General features: G+C 37.6%; 2 protein-coding genes across 2 annotated transcripts in view; one reads left to right on the top strand and one right to left on the bottom strand.

Moving 5' to 3' along the window:
• Positions 1 to 6,246: 6,246 nt before the first annotated feature.
• Positions 6,247 to 6,982, top strand: LOC119077173. The gene is made up of 3 exons (XM_037184355.1): positions 6,247 to 6,321; positions 6,472 to 6,573; positions 6,636 to 6,982. Exons 1-3 carry the CDS (start codon positions 6,264 to 6,266, stop codon positions 6,980 to 6,982), a joined length of 507 nt encoding a protein of 168 aa, XP_037040250.1. The 5' UTR covers positions 6,247 to 6,263.
• A 6,421-nt stretch (positions 6,983 to 13,403) lies between these two features.
• LOC119075799 overlaps positions 13,404 to 21,535 on the bottom strand; it is a 28,564-nt gene continuing 20,432 nt past the window's right edge. Inside the window, exons 2-6 of the mRNA XM_037182366.1 lie at positions 18,674 to 19,453; positions 17,387 to 17,461; positions 17,177 to 17,324; positions 14,234 to 14,319; positions 13,404 to 14,177 (exon numbers count right to left, since the gene is read on the bottom strand). Of these exons, the coding sequence (XP_037038261.1) occupies positions 13,648 to 14,177; positions 14,234 to 14,319; positions 17,177 to 17,324; positions 17,387 to 17,461; positions 18,674 to 18,947 (1,113 nt within the window). The 5' untranslated portion in view covers positions 18,948 to 19,453 and the 3' untranslated portion in view covers positions 13,404 to 13,647. The remainder of the gene's footprint in view (positions 14,178 to 14,233; positions 14,320 to 17,176; positions 17,325 to 17,386; positions 17,462 to 18,673; positions 19,454 to 21,535) is intronic.

Raw genomic sequence — 21,535 nt, 5'->3', positions numbered from 1 at the left:
CCACTTGGAGAAACCAGTGCAGATTACATATTTTTACACAAAACCTGCAAAGGTTTCTCCAAGTGAGATAAGTTTCACAAACCAATTTTACCTTCAAAAGTACCATATTTTTGCGCGCTCCAATGGTTTCACTTTTTCAAAAAAAATATTTTGCTTCAGAGAAATCATCAAAAAACGAACATTCACCGCCTAAATGTAGACTACAGATTTGCAAAGGGTTCATTGTTCTTAAACAAAGTGCCATTGTGTAGCGCATGATCTCACAAGAAAACAATTAGTTTACCGGCCTCCTGAGATCATGCGCTACACAATGGCACTTTGCAGTCAGTATTTAATGATTTTTCATTGAATCTGTAAAACTTGCCCTTTTCCTGTTTGCGTTTCCGTTCGGATTTTCTGTTCAGAAAATCTGACGTTCCCTAATATACCCGCTCAACGTATAATTATACATATTGTCAAGGGGAAAACCATTAAGTTGTGTTGTGGGGTAAATACATTCTTTGGACATTTTGAAAATTGGTTCAAGTCAAGTGGAACTTTTCAAGGTTGCCGATGGGCCCGTTATCGCAAAAACCCAGTGAACTTTGGTGTAATTTTCATACAAAATTGTAGCGCAATTTCAGTTCAGGTGAATTTTCGTACTGAAATGCAGTTAGAGTTCGGCGTAACCTACTCCATATAAACCTTGGAACTTTTGTATATGTCGCGTAGTATTGATAATGCGAAATTTGATCAGCCCAGAATAAACTCTGACCGGACTACAGTGTCGAAGAAGAGAGTGTTGTTAGAACTGCGCTGTTTCGTATTGAGTTTTGTCATGTGTTGCAACCTAACAATGCGAATTTGCAAAACAGACGGCACCCAAGTGTGAATTTCACACTGTGAAATCAAATACAGCCCAGGTTTACTTCTGTATCAATTCTGTGTAGAAATCGTCAGCAACGAAATATGACGTGCTGCACTTAAGTTCTTGTGTTCGTAACATTGATTTTGAGCCACTTAGATGTCAAAGTTGTATGAGACAAAGATGTAGCGTTACGCAGTAGCTCTATATACGCTACATCATCTCATGCAATTTTGACATATAACCAGCCTCAAAATCAATGTTACCAACACATAAAGTCGATAATTCATTCGATAGATTACGATTGACTCGCCCAGTATGTGTTTACTACGTAGATGGAAGCACGGGGTTTCAGAGGGCTTCGAAATTCAGTTTTTTTCAGGTTGCATATATTGTAGTGCCAGATACTGTCCAAGCGTTTAAATTTGTGCAAGGTGAAGTCCTTTTTCACCAAGTAATCTACGTAGTCTTCCTGTAAAAAACTTGATTTTGAGAACAGCACAGTACGTGTAAAAAAACGAAAATCAAAACACACTGAAAACTTGTGGCGATCCACTTGTCAAATAAATTTTGACTGATAATTCGATTATCAGTCGATATTTCTCGATTATCGATACAAAATTCGATTGATGTTGAATCGATTATTTGGAAATTTTATCACCGACTGATATTGTTTTTCAGTGAACATGTCTTTGTGTTGATGGGATCGACAATTACGCTGCGTTTTTCATTGGAATCCGATATTCACCACAGGCTAAACATTAGGTTTGTTCCAAGTAACTGTAAACACGAATCTTTGACAGGGCGAACATCCAAAGTATGTAAGTACTAAAGTTACCGCAGACCCTTATGAAAATTATATTCACCCGAAAGTAGGTATCCGCGTGTTTTCGCGGATCTGCGGTACCTTCAGTGTTTACATACTTTGGATTTCATCCACAGTGATCGGTTTTTATGCAGAGAAATGATAAGTTGGTACGCCTGTGACGAGATGGACGAGATAGAAGGAACATGTGAATGACAGTTGGCTTCTATGGGAGAGAATGTGTTGAGATTATGTCTCTGTGATGGATGAAATTTGACAGTAATTTGACAATTCGAATGGTCTTGGAGGTGCGGGAAAACAGTAAAAGTGGGAAAATATGCAGTTTTTCTTGCCTTCTCACCAATAGCTACTGTTGTTTGTACATACCAGATTTTCATCAAAATTGAATATTTTGCCTCGTCTTGTGAATACTTTTCATTTGACATATCGCACACGATTTTTCAGTCCAAACATCCAGAGATATGCTTGAATAGCTAATGAAAGACAGACAAAACAAAACAAAATCTCTGTTTCGAGAACTTGACTTCAAACTGTCTTCGTTGTTTTGAAACACTTCCCATTGAGTAGCGACAACGTGATTACGCTAGAAAATTAGGTGGGCACGCAAAACAGAGGTAAACAACGTAAAACTTATAATTTTTTTTTATTTTGGGTCTCAAAACAGTCGGCGTATTTGCCTGTTTCCCGTTGAAAAAAACCGGGGGAAACAGCCAGATACGTCGACTGTTTTGAGACCCTATTTACAACTTTTTTTTACTTTTACTGTGTCTACCTTTGTTTTACGTGCCCATCTAACATTCCAACATAATCACGTTATCGCGACTCAACGGGAAGTGCTTCAAAACAGCGACGGAAGTTTGCTGTCACGTTCCCGAAACAATGTTTTTGTTTTGTTGTGCCCGTTTTTCACTATTATATCCAGCATATCTCTGGATGTTTTGGCTTAAAAATGGTGTGCGATACATCAAATCAAAGGTATTGACGAGACGCAACAAATTATTAAATTTTTTGGAAAATCGAGTTTGTACATACAACAGTAGCTATTGGTGAGAAAAGCAGGAAAAACTACGTGTTTTCCTACTTTTCCTGTTTTCCCGCATCTCCCTTGGTACATACTCATTGAAAGCTCAGCATCATAATTGTCGATCCCATTAACGCAAAAAGTTGCTCGTGTGTTTCGACCTTAAGTATGCAATGATTTTGCGGTATATTTCGAATCGAATAGTGGTACAGATTTTTGACAAGTGCTGTCCCCACCACAATTCACAAACAATAATAGTAATTCGTCCTGCGATTGTTGTTTCCGTAACGGTTTTTTTTTTGTATATTCGATTTGTTATTCTTTTCGGTTTGAATAAATATTCCGGTTTTAATGGAAATGCTCAATCAAATATTTGTTACGATACATTTTTTTGCGTTCTTTTGTGGGGCTTTCGGGGCAGCAGTGTGTATATTATATCGATGTTGTGATATGTTTGGATTATTTCTCGTTTTTTTTTTATATTTTATTTGAATGAATGAGTTGAATATTATTGACTGTATCGCGTGTTTGGTGTATAAATCGCACACCTTGTGGCTGAAGGCGATAGGGAAACAATCAAAGATGATGTTGCGAAAAAAAAAGAGAATTAACTTTGTGTCGACACTGAAATATGGGAATATAGTAAATTCGTTTTAGTACTTCTATGGGCACATATAATATAAGTAGCAACCAGCGCGCATTTCGAATTAACATTGTGTCGAAAATTAATCGCAAAATATAGTTCATGGCTTTGGATAGAACAAAGTAGAAACGAAGACAAAAACAAAACAAAAAACAGTTCGAAATCAATTGCTACTCCATACTCCACTCATAATGTTCTTTTGTTGACTATTTGGGGTGAGATTCGAAAAATTATTGTAAATATTTGGATTGTGTTCAGGTCTATTATAAGGCGGATTTTAATAAAAAAAAAATCACTAATCGACGATGGTGACTTGTTTATACGCAAAATCATCGAAAGTGGTGTGTTTCCGCGTATTTTAATAAAGTAACAGTCTGCATGACCTCTCCAAGTATTTTATAGTCTCTTTCCACTTTCGAAATTTCAGCGAACTTACGTCTTGACTGAGAATCAGCGGAAGTATAAGGGCGTACGGAATTTTTTCGGCCAACTCTTTTGTAATCGTAGCTGGCAATCGAATCATAAAAAACTTTCACCACAAAAAATGTGACGCTTTAAGTCTCCAGGGCGTAGATTCTCATGTCGTTCGTAACTTAAAGAATTCGTAGTTTAATGCTCAAAACAAACGAGGCATTGAAAACGTGTTCTGTTTTTCATGACGAAATTTTCGAAACTGTCAAATGAAGTTAGAACTTTTTCTATTCAAAATCGCGACTGCTGCATCTGTCAATGACAACTAGGACCAAAACACGTTTTCAATGCCTCGTTTGTTTTGAGCATAACAGCTGTCACCTTAAAAGCTACGAATCGTATGGACCACTCTTAGCATTAAGGTGACAACTATCAAGTTACGAATTTTTAAGTTCACGAGAATCGGCGCGAAGCTATTAAAACTACTTTGATGGCTGGGCGACGATTCTCGTATTTTCGTAACTCCCAATATGTTTGTTCCAAATAACTGTACGCTCGAACTTTGACAACACGAACGACGACGATTTCATCCACGGAGATGAACATAACCTAAACGTCAACTAATTTCTTTAAACATTTTTCGTTAAAATTTTCGTCATCCTGAAAGTTGAGGTTAAGTGGCCTTCTGTGGACGAAATTTGACATTTCGAAATGACCTTGGAACAAACCTATATTCGTAATTTGACAGTTGCGTGTATAAAATCCCATATGTACTGTCAAGGTACGCTGTCTTAAAGTTATCCAATGAAAACTGAATAAAACGATCGAAAACACAAAAAAGTCTGTTTTCCTGACTCCTGAGACTTGACTCCAAACTTCCGTCCTTTTTTGGACTATTTTCCGTTGAATCTGATAACATTTTTACGGCAGAAAGTTAGGTGGGCACCCAAAACAGAGGCAAACAACGTAAAACTCGTAATTGTTTTTATGATGGGTCTCAAAACAGTCTGTGCATTCCCCTGTTTCCCGCTGTTTTTGCATTTACTAAATCGTTGTCTTGTCAAAATGAATACAGACGGCGTTGCTTCAGCACTTCGAAAACAAACGTCATCTGTAATCGCTTAGCAACACTGGACTATTTTAAAAATTGGCGCAATTAGGCCTTGACTTGATTGGAAATACTCAGTTTGTTAAAATGAAAACGTAGCTGGCCACAATATTTTTTGCAAAAGTCTTTCTCTTACGAATAAGTCAAAAAAACAACCTTAAATCGTAGATGTGACGCAAGTCCTTTACCTTACTTACAAAATAACTGATATCGCTGATGGTGACGCATTCTGCGCCTGTACGCAAAAGTTTTATCAACACAGAAAATTTCAGAAAGAAGCCTTTGGGGAGAATGCGTCACCCTCAGCGATATCAGTTATTTTGTAAGTAAGTTAAAGGACTTGCGTCACATTTACCATTGAAGGGTTATTTTGACTGATATCACCACTTTTGTAAGTATGTCATGTCGACAACATCAAAAAACCTTATGGAAGTTAAAAAATCTAGAGAAATCAGACTGAATCCCAAAATCTAGAAACCAATCTTGGAACGCCTCACTTATATCGAAAACAACCGAAATCCATGACGATGGAAGTTAGGTAGTGACAGATGAATCATCTGTCATCCCAAAATTTAGAAAGGAACCAACATCGGAACTCCACACTCATGTGGAAAATAACCCAAATCCATCAAAAAATCCGATGGAAGTTAGGAAGTGCCAGAGGAATCATCTGTCATCCCAAATTTTAGGAACCAACCTTGTAACACCTCACTCATGTCGAAAATAACTCAAATTCATCGAAGAATCTGATGGAAGTTAGGAAGTGCCAGAGTAATCATCTGTCATCCCAAATTTTAGGAACCAACCTTGTAACACCTCACTCATGTCGAAAATTACTCAAATTCATCGAAAAATCTGATGGAAGTTAGGAAGTGCCAGAGTAATCATCTGTCATCCCAAATTTTAGGAACAACCTAGTGGAAGTTAATACATAATGAAGTGCCTGTAAATATGCTTACTAACGTGCGGGCATGATTAAGCTGCAGTTGAAACCTTTAAGAATTGGCCTGTCATCGTTATCGACAGCACCAAGTTGTCGTCTTTTTATAGTAAAATGTATGATAAAGTTTATGAAGTAAAAGACTTAGAATCCAACTGTAGATGATACTTTAAACAAAAGAAGTAACAGATTTAGTGACTATGCAGTGATATGCTCGCAGTGTGTAACAATTTTGCAGCTCTATACACGATAACTAGTCGGTTAGTAGTAACATATCGAGTGAAATGGTTCTTAGCAACTCTTCTTTTCGCATTCATTCTAGGTGTTCATTTATGTGTGTAGTTCAGTCTTATCACAATATCTTTTTGATACGATAACGGATAAGATTTATGAAATTTATTCATTTGAAGAAACTCGGCTCAACCTATTCGAGTATACATTTTCGAAATTTACTCGTACACAGTAACAACATGAACGTTGTACTATTCTCGGGTCTAATTTTATTCGTGATCTTCCGCACAGCCTACGGTAAGTATTCTCTAGAAGCCAGGACCATGTAAAAAGTGAATTTTATTAAAGTCGTTAGGTAAGCGACTCTAGATGGTATTCCACCTTTTCCAGCCCAGCAGTCCCAGCAGTCGCTGTAGACAATGGCTAATAATTGAAATATTTTTAAAGCATTGCAGTGTTATCAATGTACTCACGACCTAAGTAATCCGAATGAAGATTGTATCGATCCAGACATCAAGTATTTGCAGAATTGTACCAACACCAATGATGGTAAAGGAAAGACATTTTTGGTTTTATTTAATTCGTTACAATAACACATCTCCCCATTGTAGCAACGGAACAAGTAACCAATTGGGATTGCAATAACACGGGGAACTATACTAGTACGACCGTCTTGTTCGTGTACCGCAACTGTATTCCCAGGCATCCTGTGTTCCCTGACTGTACGATAGGTGGACCTATTGAGCATTGGATATTTTTTCGCTGCGCCTGTAATTTCGAAGATGGATGCAACTCTTTTGTACCGAAACCGTGGGGTGGAAACATAACTTCAACACCGTCTTTTGAAACGACTACTCCATCTGATGGCGGAAACGGCGGAGGAAATTTGCGATTGTCGTCAACGTTTATTGTTTACAGTTTACTAGCTTACAGCCTTTGTTATATCGCTAAAGATTAGAAAGTTGAAAAAAATATTTGGTCATTTTATTCCAGAGAAATGCCACTTGTTTCGCAAATTTCTTTTTGTAAAATTTTCTTTCAAAAAATTTTTGTTGATAAAACTTTTGCGTAGAGGCGCAGAATGCGTCACCCTCAGCGATATCAGTTGTTTTGTAAGTAAGATAAAGGACTTGCGTCACATTTACCCTTTAAGGGTTTTTTGACTGTTATGAACACTTTTGTAAGTATGTCATGTCGACAACCTCAAAAACTCTGATGGAAGTTAACAAATTCTAGAGAAATCAGTCTGAATCCCAAAATCTTGGAACACAGCTCTCATGTCGAAAATTTAGGAACCCAACTATGAACGCCTGAATTTTATCGAAAATAACCCAAATCCAGCAGAAAATCCGATTGAAGTTAGGAAGTGCCATGTGAATCATCCCAAAATTTAGGAACCAACCTTGGAACATCTCAATCATGTCGAAAATAACCCAAATCCATCAAAAAATCCGATGGAAGTTAGGTAGTGCCAGAGAAATCACCTGACATCCCAAAATTTAGGAACCAACCTTGGAACACCGCACTAATGTCGAAAATAACCCAAATTTATCGAAAAATCCGATGCAAGTTAGGTAGTGCCAGAGGAATCACCTGACATTCCAAAATTTAGGAACCAACCTTAGAACACCTCACCCATGTCGAAAATAACCCAAATCCATCGAAAAATCCCATGGAAGTTAGGTAGTGCCAGAGGAATCATCTGTCATCCCAAAATTTAGGAACCAACCTTTGAACGCATCACTTATGTCGAAAATAACCCAAATCCATCGAAAAATCCGATGGAAGTTAGGTAGTGCCAGAGGAATCACCTGACATTCCAAAATTTAGGAACCAACCTTTGAACACCTCACCCATGTCGAAAATAACCCAAATCCATCGAAAAATCCCATGGAAGTTAGGAAGTGCCAGAGGAATCATCTGTCATCCCAAAATTTAGGAACCAACCTTTGAACGCATCACTTATGTCGAAAATAACCCAAATCCATCGAAAAATCCGATGGAAGTTAGGTAGTGCCAGAGGAATCACCTGACATTCCAAAATTTAGGAACCAACCTTAGAACACCTCACCCATGTCGAAAATAACCCAAATCCATCGAAAAATCCCATGGAAGTTAGGAAGTGCCAGAGGAATCATCTGTCATCCCAAAATTTAGGAACCAACCTTTGAACGCATCACTTATGTCGAAAATAACCCAAATCCATCGAAAAATCCGATGGAAGTTAGGTAGTGCCAGAGGAATCACCTGACATCCCAAAATTTAGGAACCAACCTTGGAACACCGCACTAATGTCGAAAATAACCCAAATTTATCGAAAAATCCGATGCAAGTTAGGTAGTGCCAGAGGAATCACCTGACATTCCAAAATGTAGGAACCAACCTTAGAACACCTCACTTATGTCGAAAATAACCCAAATCCATCGAAAAATCCCATGTAAGTTAGGTAGTGCCAGAGGAATCATCTGTCATCCCAAAATTTAGGAACCAACCTTGGAACACCGCACTAATGTCGAAAATAACCCAAATTTATCGAAAAATCCGATGCAAGTTAGGTAGTGCCAGAGGAATCACCTGACATTCCAAAATGTAGGAACCAACCTTAGAACACCTCACTTATGTCGAAAATAACCCAAATCCATCGAAAAATCCCATGTAAGTTAGGTAGTGCCAGAGGAATCATCTGTCATCCCAAAATTTAGGAACCAACCTTGGAACACCGCACTAATGTCGAAAATAACCCAAATTTATCGAAAAATCCGATGCAAGTTAGGAACCAACCTTTGAACGCATCACTTATGTCGAAAATAACCCAAATCCATCGAAAAATCCGATGCAAGTTAGGTAGTGCCAGAGGAATCACCTGACATTCCAAAATTTAGGAACCAACCTTTGAACACCTCACCCATGTCGAAAATAACCCAAATCCATCGAAAAATCCCATGGAAGTTAGGAAGTGCCAGAGGAATCATCTGTCATCCCAAAATTTAGGGACCAACCCAGTAAGGTAATACTTAATGATCCATAAAATTTCCGACAAGACCATCATATATCGACGGATAGAGGTAACATGTCGACCATTTCTGAAAAAAAAAATTGAACCGTATGCGACCAGCTGTCAAATTGTCAAAACGGCGTCCCAGCCGTCATATGTGCTTGCATCACGCCCGCTTACTAACGTGCGGGCATGATACCTGAACGATTACTCTTTATCTTCACATCTTGGTCTTGCTTTAACCGTGTGAATATGAGACAGATTTAAATTTAGCCAGATGACGTTTCAGCGACGTATACAATTTTAATCAATGCGATTCCATTTGGCTGATAAAAGGTGTTGATTTGAACGTAATCTCAATAATCTTTTCATATTTTGCGTGATTTAACGGTGCTTAGTTTACCTCCAGCATGTTTCTGATACGGAATTTTACAGCTCACGAGACGTTTGTCGTGACTCAACTGAACAATTTTTTCAATACGATGAAACTGATCTTGGATCTATTAAAGTACTAGAACCTGTACTGTATTTTCTACGGCACTCCCGTTGATAATTTTCAAACTCACCTATAAAAAGCAATTTTCTTGTGAAGCCATCTATGTATCAATCTCTGAACAATTATAGTAGAACTTTCGATGTAGAAGGTGTAGAAGCTACGCAGTGCCATCTTTCGTTTGAACGAAACAGCGCACAATAATATCCAAGGTAGGTTTAAAAATACGATTTAGCGAAGATCCATTGAGCGTCTTTTCAGGAAAAAATAAAAAAGGCGAACTGAATGGTTGAATGTAGGAAACCTTTATTTGCGTAATTTAAATTGTACGACTTTAGCATCAATCTGGCAGATTCCATCACCCAATTTTGATAATAGTTTGAAAGTAAAACTAGTCAAATTATTGATGAAATTGCAGAATTAACAGAGTTCGGACGGCAAACAAAACATACCAAATCGACAATGTTGTATCCATAGCTTATAATGTTAATGTGCCAATTTTGAATTAGAATATTCTTAATAATACTCATTCAGATTTGCAATGACATTTCCAGTTCGTCTAGAAAATCGATGATGATCAAATTCAGCGAAAACTTCCGTCGGTTTTACCTTTTCTGTGTTTCCTAGGATACTGATAGTAATGCTAACATTCAGTGGATCTCATAAATTAGCATAAAACAGACCGTAATATTGCACCTAATATTGGCAAACACACTGGTTTGATAAACGTCAAATATACCAAAACTGCAAACTTTGGGGAGTTCACACAGAAGAAATTCACCAAAATCGAAAATGTTTTTTTTTTGTAAGTGGAAATCCAGTCTTCTGTGAAGTTTGGCAGTACAACAAAAGAAAAATTTGAATTAGGTCTCTTTCGCGTCGCTATGTGTAGCTGGAGTTAGGTACCAATTTTCCGTCGGTATCCTACATACGAAATGCGGTGAGTGTGATGGGCCTACTATTACGAAAGTATACGATTTCCCGATCTTTCCCAACCTATAAAATTCGACCAAATTTCCAGTAAATGTCCAGACGTTTGAATTCTGTTCGTTTGAAATGACGCGAGTGCAGGGGAGAACCTATATTGTGTAAACCTACACTATTTCAACGTTTTCAAAATTAAGAAAAACGATTTTTAAAAACCTGTGAAGGCGAGCGAAGCAAGCGACAATTTTTGTTTTATCGCTATTATAGTTCAATGACAAGGCTTTTTTTTACTATTTCCCTACAAAAGATCTCGATCTCGGAATTTTTTGCCGAAAAACTGGATACCGGGAAATCTACCCGGCCTAGCGGGAAGAAATAATGAAAAAAAAAGAAGAAAATTCGAGAACGACTATAGATGACCAGAAATGACCGAAATTCGAAAATGTCTAAAAATCGGAAAATGACCAGAAATCTACAAATTACCAAAAAACAGAAAATTGATAATTGAGAAACTAGAAAATCGTAAAAGTAACGAAACGAATCAGAAGTACACAACGGGAAGCGAATCGAGATTTTTTTACGAAAATAGAAAAAAGGTTTGACCTTGAACCAAAATTGTCACTCGCTTCGCTCGCCATTTCTGGTTTAAAATCGTTTATCGATTTTCTTCATATTGGAAACGTTGAAATAGTGTAGCTTTACTCAGTATCCCAACAAAAATCTCTTCGAGAAAAGTGTGACGCAGTCTTTGAAGTACAATTTCTGAAATGAATGATATCGCTAGAGTTGACGCTTTCAGCTTCGTTACGCAAAAATTAAATTTTACACCCAATTTTAGTTCAAACAAGCTGGCTTAGTTTTTCTCATCATCTGCCAAATAATTTTTACCTAAAAAAAATTTGACTGAACAACCAAAATTTTACCAAAAAAAATCTGCGCGGCATGTGGCAGATAAATTTTCTTGCTGGTCTGTTCCTGAGCATTTGCCACTTTGCGACGCAGATTTTTTTGGTAAAATTTTGGTTGTTTCCAGTCAAATTTTTTTTTGGTAATTTGACGAAAATCGAAAATTTGACGAAATTCGAAAATTTGGCGAAAATCGAAAATTTGACGAAATTCGAAAATTTGACGAAATTCGAAAATTCGACGAAATTCGAAAATTTGACGAAGAAAGTAATTCTCTATCTGACACCATTCAAGAAATATCTCCAAAATCAAAATTTACCCACCCATTTCCAACTTTCGAAATTTTTCACAAATGCCTTCTTTTCTACTCGTAAAACTCTGAGACTTTACCGAAGAAAGTAACTCTCTATCTGCCACCATTCAAGAAATACCTCTAAAAACATAATTGACCCACCCATTTCTAACTTTCGACATTTGTCACATATGCCCCTCTGTTATACTCGTAAAACTCTGAGACTTTGCCGAAGAAAGTAACTCTCTATTAGTCCTTTCATCCTACGCTCGAGTAGCTCAAAATTTGGTCACTCTAATCACTCTAGCTCAAACGAATCTGACCCGATTTTTTTAATTATTTTTTTGTTCGAATCGTGTTACGAATACCTTTCATTTGATGGGTCGCACGCCTCTGTAGCTTTCAATACAGCTAAGCTACAGCCGAAAACGCGTTCCCGACCCTCGAAAACCACACTCAGAAACCACTTCGAGGCCAATAAAACAAAATTCTGGTTTTTCCTGGGGTAATGGCGTATCACATTTTCATTTTTATGCCCACCCTGAGGTTCCTGCAAAATTTCATGGAGATTGGCTGACTAGTTTCCGAGATCGACCAATATAGATTGATACATAGAAACATACAGAGTAAGTTGAAAGATTTTGATTGTTCGAAGAAAGTCAATTTGGTGTGATTTGTATGAAAAGTGACCAATTTCAAAACGATGTATCTCCGGTAATTTTAAAGTTACATAGTCGAGTGATAGCTCGTATTTGAAGCGAGAATATGATGGAATATGTTTTGTGGTGATATAAACCAAAGGAAAGAAACTTAAGTTCTCGCCTATATATAGTTGACGCGTCTCAAAAAATTTTCTTCGTTCTTTTTTTGAAAATTAGACTGCGTCAAGTCCTCCGCTAACGCTCCGGACATGATACGTTCTCCTCTGCACTCGCGTCGTTTCAAAGGAACAGAATTGAAACGTCTGGACATTTACTGGTCCATTTTTTTCGCTTGCTTTGTACATCATGTCCGGAGCGATAGCGGAGGACTTGACGCAATCTGACCCTCCGAAAAAAGAACGAATAAATTTTTTTGAGTGATATTCTCACTTGAAATACAAAGAAAATGAGCTGTCACACGCCTACCAAAGTGCTCGGGAACCGGAGATTTTGCGTTTTCCAAGTCGTCATTTTCAGTATAAATACATGAAAAATGGCATTCTCCAAACAATCAACATCTTTCAACTTACTCTGTATGTTTCTATTTGTCTCTCTACCTATCGATGGTTGATCTCGGAAAAACCGCAGTCAATCTCCATAAATTTTTGCAGGAACCTTAGTCAGGCCGTTAGAACTTAAGTTTCATTCATCATTATCCATGGAAAAATCAGAATTTTGAAGAATTAATTAATTAATTTTCGGAATAATTCCTCTCATATAGAGTGTTGAGAGTGTTGTGATGATAATGATAGTGTTGTGAAGTTGGTTGTAATTTTGTAGAAATTTCAAAATTCAAATTTTTTGGTGGGCAGTTGGAAATATTTGGTCACTTTCAGGGTGATTTTCACTAAATTTTCGATTTTCGTCAAATTTCCTGTCAAATTTCGATTTTTGTCAAATTTTCGATAAATGTTGTCGTCTTTGTCGTACAATTTCTAAAATGAATGATATCGCTACAGTTGACGCTTTCAGTTTCGTTACGCAAAAATTAAATTTTGGATTCTTGGCAAGACCGACTTGCTTTTCCGGGCTTTTAGTATGCAATAGTTAGTGAAACAATTCGAAGAAAATTCCAAATCTGTATTTTTCATAAATATATCGACTGAGCTTAGTTTAATTAAAATGGCTATGTACAGCTTGTCTTAAAATTTAGCATCTCTCGTTGAAACAACACCTACTGCTACAGCAATTGTCTTTTCATTTCTCGTATCCGACGGATCAAAGTTAAATAAAAATTAAAACAAAATTCTACACACAAATTTGAGTGCATCTCTATCTACAAAAAGAAAGCCCGTCCGTCATTCCCCCACTAAACCAGTGTGGAAAATTCATGCGAATTGGTACTGGTCACATTGCTCAATTCCAACGTTCCATTCGCCATGGCCGGACTGGCATCCCGACTGCTCGATATGATATTGCTCAGGACTTTCGGTGTTGGTGGCGTTGCGTTCCGTACGCCATACGTGGGCACATACGAATGATTGAAGCTCACATGCGAATGGTTCGGTGACAGTGGCGTCACTGGCGTCACCGTGGTGTGACTGATTTGCGTTAGCGGTGTGTGATTGTGATTGTGATTGGAATGGTTGTGATTCAGGTGCATATGATTGATGGGATGGTTCATGTACTGAACGGGCGGTGATATTGTACTGATCGGTGCGTGCAGCGATAAATTTAGGTTGATCGGATTTTGGCGAACGCATATCGTCTTTTCCTTCTGCCAAACGAATACGTTGTGAACCATTGCGCATCCACAGAATACGATGCCGATGCCGATTAGGACACTGGTTATAATTGCTGGTGTTGAATGGAATTGCGTGAATGTGTACAGAATTATGCCTGAAACGGAAGTAGTGAACAGTTTACAAAAATTTGGACGAGTCGATTGAACCTACCAGTTAGAAATATCGGTATCGAAATGAAGAATCCACCAACAGCGCAGACCCTGCTTACGCTTGATTTTTGAAGGTATTTATTTCCTCTGCAAAATGGAAATTTCGTGTTAGTTCAAAGTGTTGAGAGATGAGAGGAAATTTCACTTTAAAAAGAAAAATTGCATCAGACATTACGACTACAGCTCGCTTTACATGTTCACTCCCTCAATCGACCTCATTAAATATGTAATTTAATTTTGATGCCGTTTAATCGCAAATTGAAGCCATATTCGATAATCTATATACCTAACATCTACAACACGGACAGCAACAACACTAAATAATCCGGTGAATTAAACACAAATACATCGCAAGTGATTTTATAGGTTCTGTTTCATATGGTGCCCTGGAACAAATTGTTCCATTCGCAGCACCCCGCGGAAAGGATGGACATTTACTGTAAGTATTTTTTTTGGACTAATATGATAACATCCCTGGCCTATTCTGGCAAAATATTTATGTCCAAACGAGGACATAACTACCCATATTAATACGTGAGGCAGGAAAATAGTTTTTTGATGGATTTGGGTTATTTTTAACATGAGTGAAGTGTTTCAAGGTTGGTTCCTAAATTTTGGGTTGACAGATGATTCCTCTGGCACTTCCTAACTTCCATCGGATTTTTTGATGGGTTTGGGTCATTTTCGACATGAGTGAGGTGTTTCAAGGTTGGTTCCTAAATTTTGGGATGACAGATGATTCCTCTGGCACTTCCTAACTTCCATCGGATTTTTTGATGGGTTTGGGTCATTTTCGACATGAGTGAGGTGTTTCAAGGTTGGTTCCTAAATTTTGGGATGACAGATGATTCCTCTGGCACTTCCTAACTTCCATCGGATTTTTTGATGGATTTGGGTTATTTTCGACATGAGTGAGGTGTTTCAAGGTTGGTTCCTAAATTTTGGGATGAGAGATGATTTCTCTGGCACTTCCTAACTTCCATCGAATTTTTCGATGGATTTGTGTTATTTTCGACATGAGTGAGGTGTTCCAAAGTTGGTTCCTAAATTTTGGGATGACAGATGATTCCTCTGGCACTTCCTAACTTCCATCGGATTTTTTGATGGATTTGGGTTATTTTCGACATGAGTGAGGTGTTTCAAGGTTGGTTCCTAAATTTTGGAATGACAGATGATTCCTATGGCACTTCAAAACTTCCATCGGATTTTTTGACGGATTTGGGTTATTTTCGACATGAGTGAGGTGTTCCAAAGTTGGTTCCTAAATTTTGGGATGACAGATGATTCCTCTGGCACTTCCTAACTTCCATCGGATTTTTTGATTGGTTTGGGTCATTTTCGACATGAGTGAGGTGTTTCAAGGTTGGTTCCTAAATTTTGGGATGACAGATGATTCCTCTGGCACTTCCTAACTTCCATCGGATTTTTTGATGGATTTGGGTTATTTTCGACATAAGTGAGGTGTTTCAAGGTTGGTTCCTAAATTTTGGGATGAGAGATGATTTCTCTGGCACTTCCTAACTTCCATCGAATTTTTCGATGGATTTGTGTTATTTTCGACATGAGTGAGGTGTTCCAAAGTTGGTTCCTAAATTTTGGGATGACAGATGATTCCTCTGGCACTTCCTAACTTCCATCGGATTTTTCGATGGATTTGTGTTATTTTCGACATGAGTGAGGTGTTCCAAAGTTGGTTCCTAAATTTTGGGATGACAGATGATTCCTCTGGCACTTCCTAACTTCCATCGGATTTTTTGATGGATTTGGGTTATTTTCGACATGAGTGAGGTGTTTCAAGGTTGGTTCCTAAATTTTGGGATGAGAGATGATTTCTCTGGCACTTCCTAACTTCCATCGAATTTTTCGATGGATTTGTGTTATTTTCGACATGAGTGAGGTGTTCCAAAGTTGGTTCCTAAATTTTGGGATGACAGATGATTCCTCTGGCACTTCCTAACTTCCATCGGATTTTTCGATGGATTTGGATTATTTTCGACATGAGTGAGATGTTCCAAGGTTGGTTCCTAAATTTTGGGATTAGAGATGATTTCTCTGGTACTTCCTAACTTCCATCGGATTTTTCGATGGATTTGGATTATTTTCGACATGAGTGAGATGTTCCAAGGTTGGTTCCTAAATTTTGGGATTAGAGATGATTTCTCTGGTACTTCCTAACTTCCATCGGATTTTTCGATGGATTTGGGTTATTTTCGATATAAGTCAGGTGTTCATAGGTGGGTTCCTAAATTTTCGACATGAGAGAAGTGTTCCAAGATTGGTTTCTAAACTTTGGGATTCCGACTGATTTCCAAAAGGTTTTTTGATGTTGTCGAAATGACATACTTACAGAAGTGGTCAAAAAAACCTTAAAGGGTAAATGTGACGCAAGTCCTTTATCTTACTTAAAATATAACTGATATCGATGAGGGTGACGCATTGTGCGCCGTACGCAAAAGTTTTATCAACAAAAAATTGACTCAAAAAAATTTTGAAAGAAAATTTTACAAAAAGAAATTTGCGTCACAAGTGGCAGATGTTGAGGAAACTATTGTTATTAGGAAAATGGTTGAAAATGTACTGAAAGAATTTAAACGGAATCATCTGCCACTTGTGACGCAAATTTTTTCTTGTAAAATTTTCTTTCACAATTTTTTTGTGTCACTTTGTTGTTGATAAAACTTTTGCGTACAAAGCGTCGTAAAGGACATGCTTCACATTTACCCTTTAAGGGTTTTTTGACTGATCAACAATAAATGCTGTAACAATATTAAAACTGACATGAAGGTAACACACTTTTTTAAGCTATAGACATTTACCCAATTCGTGGCAATGTTTTTGTTTGTTTTTTTTTTAGTACAGTTTGGCTTATTTACACGATTTCATGAAACAAATTTGCGATACAGCAAATATCGTTGCACGATCAAAAAAAAATGTTTCCACTTACCGGCCTGACGTTGCAGGTGCTCTAACTAATTTTACAGCAAACAGAAATTGGATACCACACACCAGAAGGCATGACAAATTCAACGTCAACGATAGTGCGCACAGGGCTAATGTAACATCATCGTAAACGATTATGTATTCGTCATTCTCTGAAAACGGTTTCAATGAGAAATAAAGTCTTTGAACTGGCAATTTCTCTCCAAATATTTACCTATTGGTGGATCACGTCCTCCGGGCGAAATTTTTAACAAAAATATCAACGAAAGTAGGGCCAGTAGAAGGGAAACTGAAATTAAAACGAAAAGAGTTTCATTTTCACATTTTCGATGCCAAAATAATCCATTTAAGATCAATGGACCCTTTGCATATTTGTAGCCTACATTTAGGCGGAAAAATATTCGTTTTTTGATGTTCTCTCTGAACAAAGATTCTTTTTTGAAAGAGTAAAACCATTAAGCACCCAAAAATGTGTTACTTTTACCGGAAAAAGATGTAACTGGTCCCACTTCGGAAACCTGTGCGGTTTACATAGAATCTGCACAGGTTTCTTCAAGTGGGACCAGTTATCACCGACCAGCCAATTTTTCAAATTTATTTTTGTTTGACGTTTAAAATGTCACTTTGACAGATGTAATAGACCTACTGATCCTAGCAGTCACAACTATCTTGTCAGTGGAAGTTGTTATTAAGAGCAATGGACCGTTTTTGTAAATTGGTAGCCTACATCTGGGCGGGAAAATATTCGTTTTTTGATGATTTCTCTGAAACCATTGAAGCACGCGAAAATGTGTTACTTTTAAAGGAAAAATTGATTTTTGGAATGTGGATGATAACTTATCTCACTTGGAAAAACCTGTGCAGATCGTGTACATTTATGTAATCTCCAAGTGGGATGAGTGTTCACACCCACAAACCATTTCCTTTAAAAGTAAGACATCTTTGCGTGCTTTGATGGTGTTACTTTTTCAAAAAAAGATTTTGGTTCGGAGAAATCATCAAAAAACGAATATTTTTCCGCCAAAAAGGGTCAATTGCTCTTAAGTTTTTCCGCTCAGTTAGTCCTCTGAAAATTAACTGTGAGGTTCACGACCGATTTTAATCTAGAAGAGCTGTAACTGTTCTGATCAAAAGTTGTCTATACCATCTGTCAAAGTGACGTTTTAAATGTCAAACGAAAACAGATATTCGAATAGGTCACAAAACCGTTAATTTTAATCACTTCTATTAGTGGAAAGAAATCTACGATTTGGTGACAATTTCGCAAATTTATTTTTATTTGACGTTTTACATGTCACTTTGACAGATGTAATAGACCTACTGCTGACTCACAAACCATTTTTTCCTTAGAAAGCGACACATTTTTCGTGCTCCAATGTCTTCAATTTTTCGTTCAGAGAAATGATCAAAAAACCGAATATTTTCCCGCCTAAATGTAGGCTACTTTGCAAAGTGTCCATTGCTCTTAAACAACATCGCCATTTCACGATGTGGATATTACCTAAACATAATAGACCCAGACTGGTGAGCGCCTCACGAGCACCAATGCGATGTTTGGTATTCAAATTCAAATGACTATGATTGTTCGACGACGCGGACGACGTTAACGGCGTCGTGTTGAGCATCATTCGCGGTGGTCCACCATTGGCCAATTTCTGGCCGCTCTGCTGTGATATCGTAGACACATTCAGCGGTTGAATGGATCGATTGTGTCCCCGCGTTTGACCACGATTTGGACCGGATGACGCGGGGACCGGTGGCATATGTTTTAGCATTTATATACGCGCGATGGATGTGTGAGACGGTTAGACCGTTTTAAGTTTGGCAATGTGATACGTTTTGAAGGGTAGTCGTTGTCGTTTTGGTCTTTTGCACATGTTTTGTATGGTGAATGGGTGAATGGTTCGTTCATTGCGTTTCGTTGGTTGTTTCAAATTACTCATTCATTTGAACACACTGAGACTATGATCACATCACAGCGCACTTTATGTAAACACTCATCGGTGGATTCGAATGTCTTGTACTGAATCAATTGGCTTGGCAATTTAATAAATATTTTGCTTTACATTTTAATAACTTGTTCAAGTTCAAAGAGCACTGCACTGTTTTTGTTGTTGTTAATTGGGTTGTTGTTGGTTTTTTTTCTACTTAATTTTATAATACGTTTGCTGCAGAGAGTTGCTATCGTTGTTTGTTGTTGCGTTCGTTGTCTGTAAACATTCTATTTGGCCACATAAACGTTCATCGCATAGATATTTTATTCAGCAATTACAGCAGCAGTCTACATATAAGAATCCAAATAGGAAAAGAAAAGAAGAAAAAAATTCATTAAAAAAACATAATTTAATATTAGTCAAAAAAACCCCGTCAAGGGTCAACGTGACGCAAGTCCTTGTGGTTTTCCCTACAAAAATATTTGATATCGCTAATGGTAACGCATTGTGCACTCGAAAAATTTAACAAAGAAAATGTTCACACACAAAATTGCGTCCACACAAACACACTCTTTCTTTAGAGAACAACTAATCTAGTCCTTCATTCATGACACGGAATTTTAGGAACTAAGACACCACGTCCTCAATAATCCCAAAGTTTCAGAAAGGAACCCAACAAAGCCCTCAGAAGCCACAAAAGTCCATGAGTTCATTCCTTGGAAAGGTAAAGGACCATGTTATTTCAGGAACCGACCAACCACCACCACGATGATGAGGAAACTCCAGAGTGGAGTCCAAAAAAGAACTGAAAATTCGTGAAAATCCTAAAATTTTTGCCCTGTGAGTTGTATGGAGCACAGCTGGAGAAACTCTTACTTTGAGGCATTCTTCCTCATTTTAGATCTAGAATGCAGTTCCTACAAAAGATTGCTGTTATTTCAGATTTTTTTGTCATTTCTGACGTTATTTCGCCCACTCGTCTGGATGAAGCGATGGCAACAAAGTTCCTTTCCAACTTAGTTCTCCGCAAAAACCTTTACATCTCTTCCTGCCCAACGAAAGCCTAGAGTACATCTCGGAGAAATTATCGAGGTGGGAAACATTTTACCAAGAAAACCCTGAAATCTCGAATTTTTGCAAATAAACGTTTTCCAGAAAAGTGATGTTCTTACAACATATCAAAAGTTATATTTTTGACCAACAAAACTTCTCTTTCCCCCCAAACCCAAAAACCCTCCAAAGACCCAAAATTGAAACACTTTTTTTTGACCAATATTTACTATTCACACTTCAACCCCAACACATCCCTCGCTGAAATTTGTTTTCTCATTTTCATTGACAACGTACACACATTCAGAGCGGGTTTATGAAGATTGTATGGAAACGTAGGGGAAACGTAGTTTCCAGTCTACAGAAGAGATAGGTCCAGAATAGATAGATCACGCAGATAATCGTGACAATTTGGATCAAAAGTCAGTCTATTACATCTGTCAAAGTGACGTTTTAAACGTCAAACGAAAATAAATCTTAGCTGTGATCACAAAATCGAAGACGTTTCTTTAAAGTTAAGTATAGACGTACTCTAGTTAGACATAGCAACGCGAAAGAGACCTACTTCAAATTTTGCTTTTGTTCTTCTGTCAAGTTTAACAGAAGAAAAATTAGAACCAGATCTCTATCGCGTCTGTTAGCTGAGAAGTAAAATTTTATGAACTTTCTGTTACTCTTTTCGCTGGTAGTGAAATAATGACAGATAGTCCATTCATTTTCATTTCATTTCTGACTGTATTCACGTCACTTTGACAGATGCATTAGACCGATATTTGACCTCAACTGTCACTATTTTTCTATTTTCCAAATTTCGTGGGTCAGTTCACCTCAAAATACAAAATTTTGCCAAGATTCCAAAAATCTGTTGGAATTGTAATTTGTACGGGTCATATGGACGTTTGATTTAGGCTTGTTCCAATCAAGGTTCTGAATGAACAGGTTAAGACACCCACGAAGGCGGTCGACACTCAAATTTTGACAAATAGATACATTTTATTGAACAGACTCATTGCAGATAGTTTGAAATGTCAACTTGAAGAGAAAAAAAAGTTTTTATTAAGTTGACATTTTAATCAATCTGTGATGAGTCTGTTCAATAAAAAGCATTTTTTTGTCAAAATTTGTGTGTCATCCGCCTTCGTGATCAACTCAGAAGTGTCTTAACCTGTTCTTTCAGAACCTTGGTTCCGCAGTATTTATGTACGTTGAACTTCTCACCGAATAAATCATTCTTGTCTATCACTTTGAACTGTAAGGAAGTCATTTATGTACACTGCGAATATACGATTACAACAGGTTATGGGCCCAGCACCCTTCAACTGCGCAATTGACGTTGGATCCTGTGAAGACATTGCTTCTACAAGACCCGAAACTAGCTA

Source organism: Bradysia coprophila, unplaced genomic scaffold, assembly GCF_014529535.1.
Source record: "Bradysia coprophila strain Holo2 unplaced genomic scaffold, BU_Bcop_v1 contig_232, whole genome shotgun sequence".
NCBI lineage: Eukaryota > Metazoa > Arthropoda > Insecta > Diptera > Sciaridae > Bradysia > Bradysia coprophila.
The sequence above is the reverse complement of the archived record's forward strand: the minus strand, read 5'-3'. Positions and strand labels throughout refer to the sequence as shown.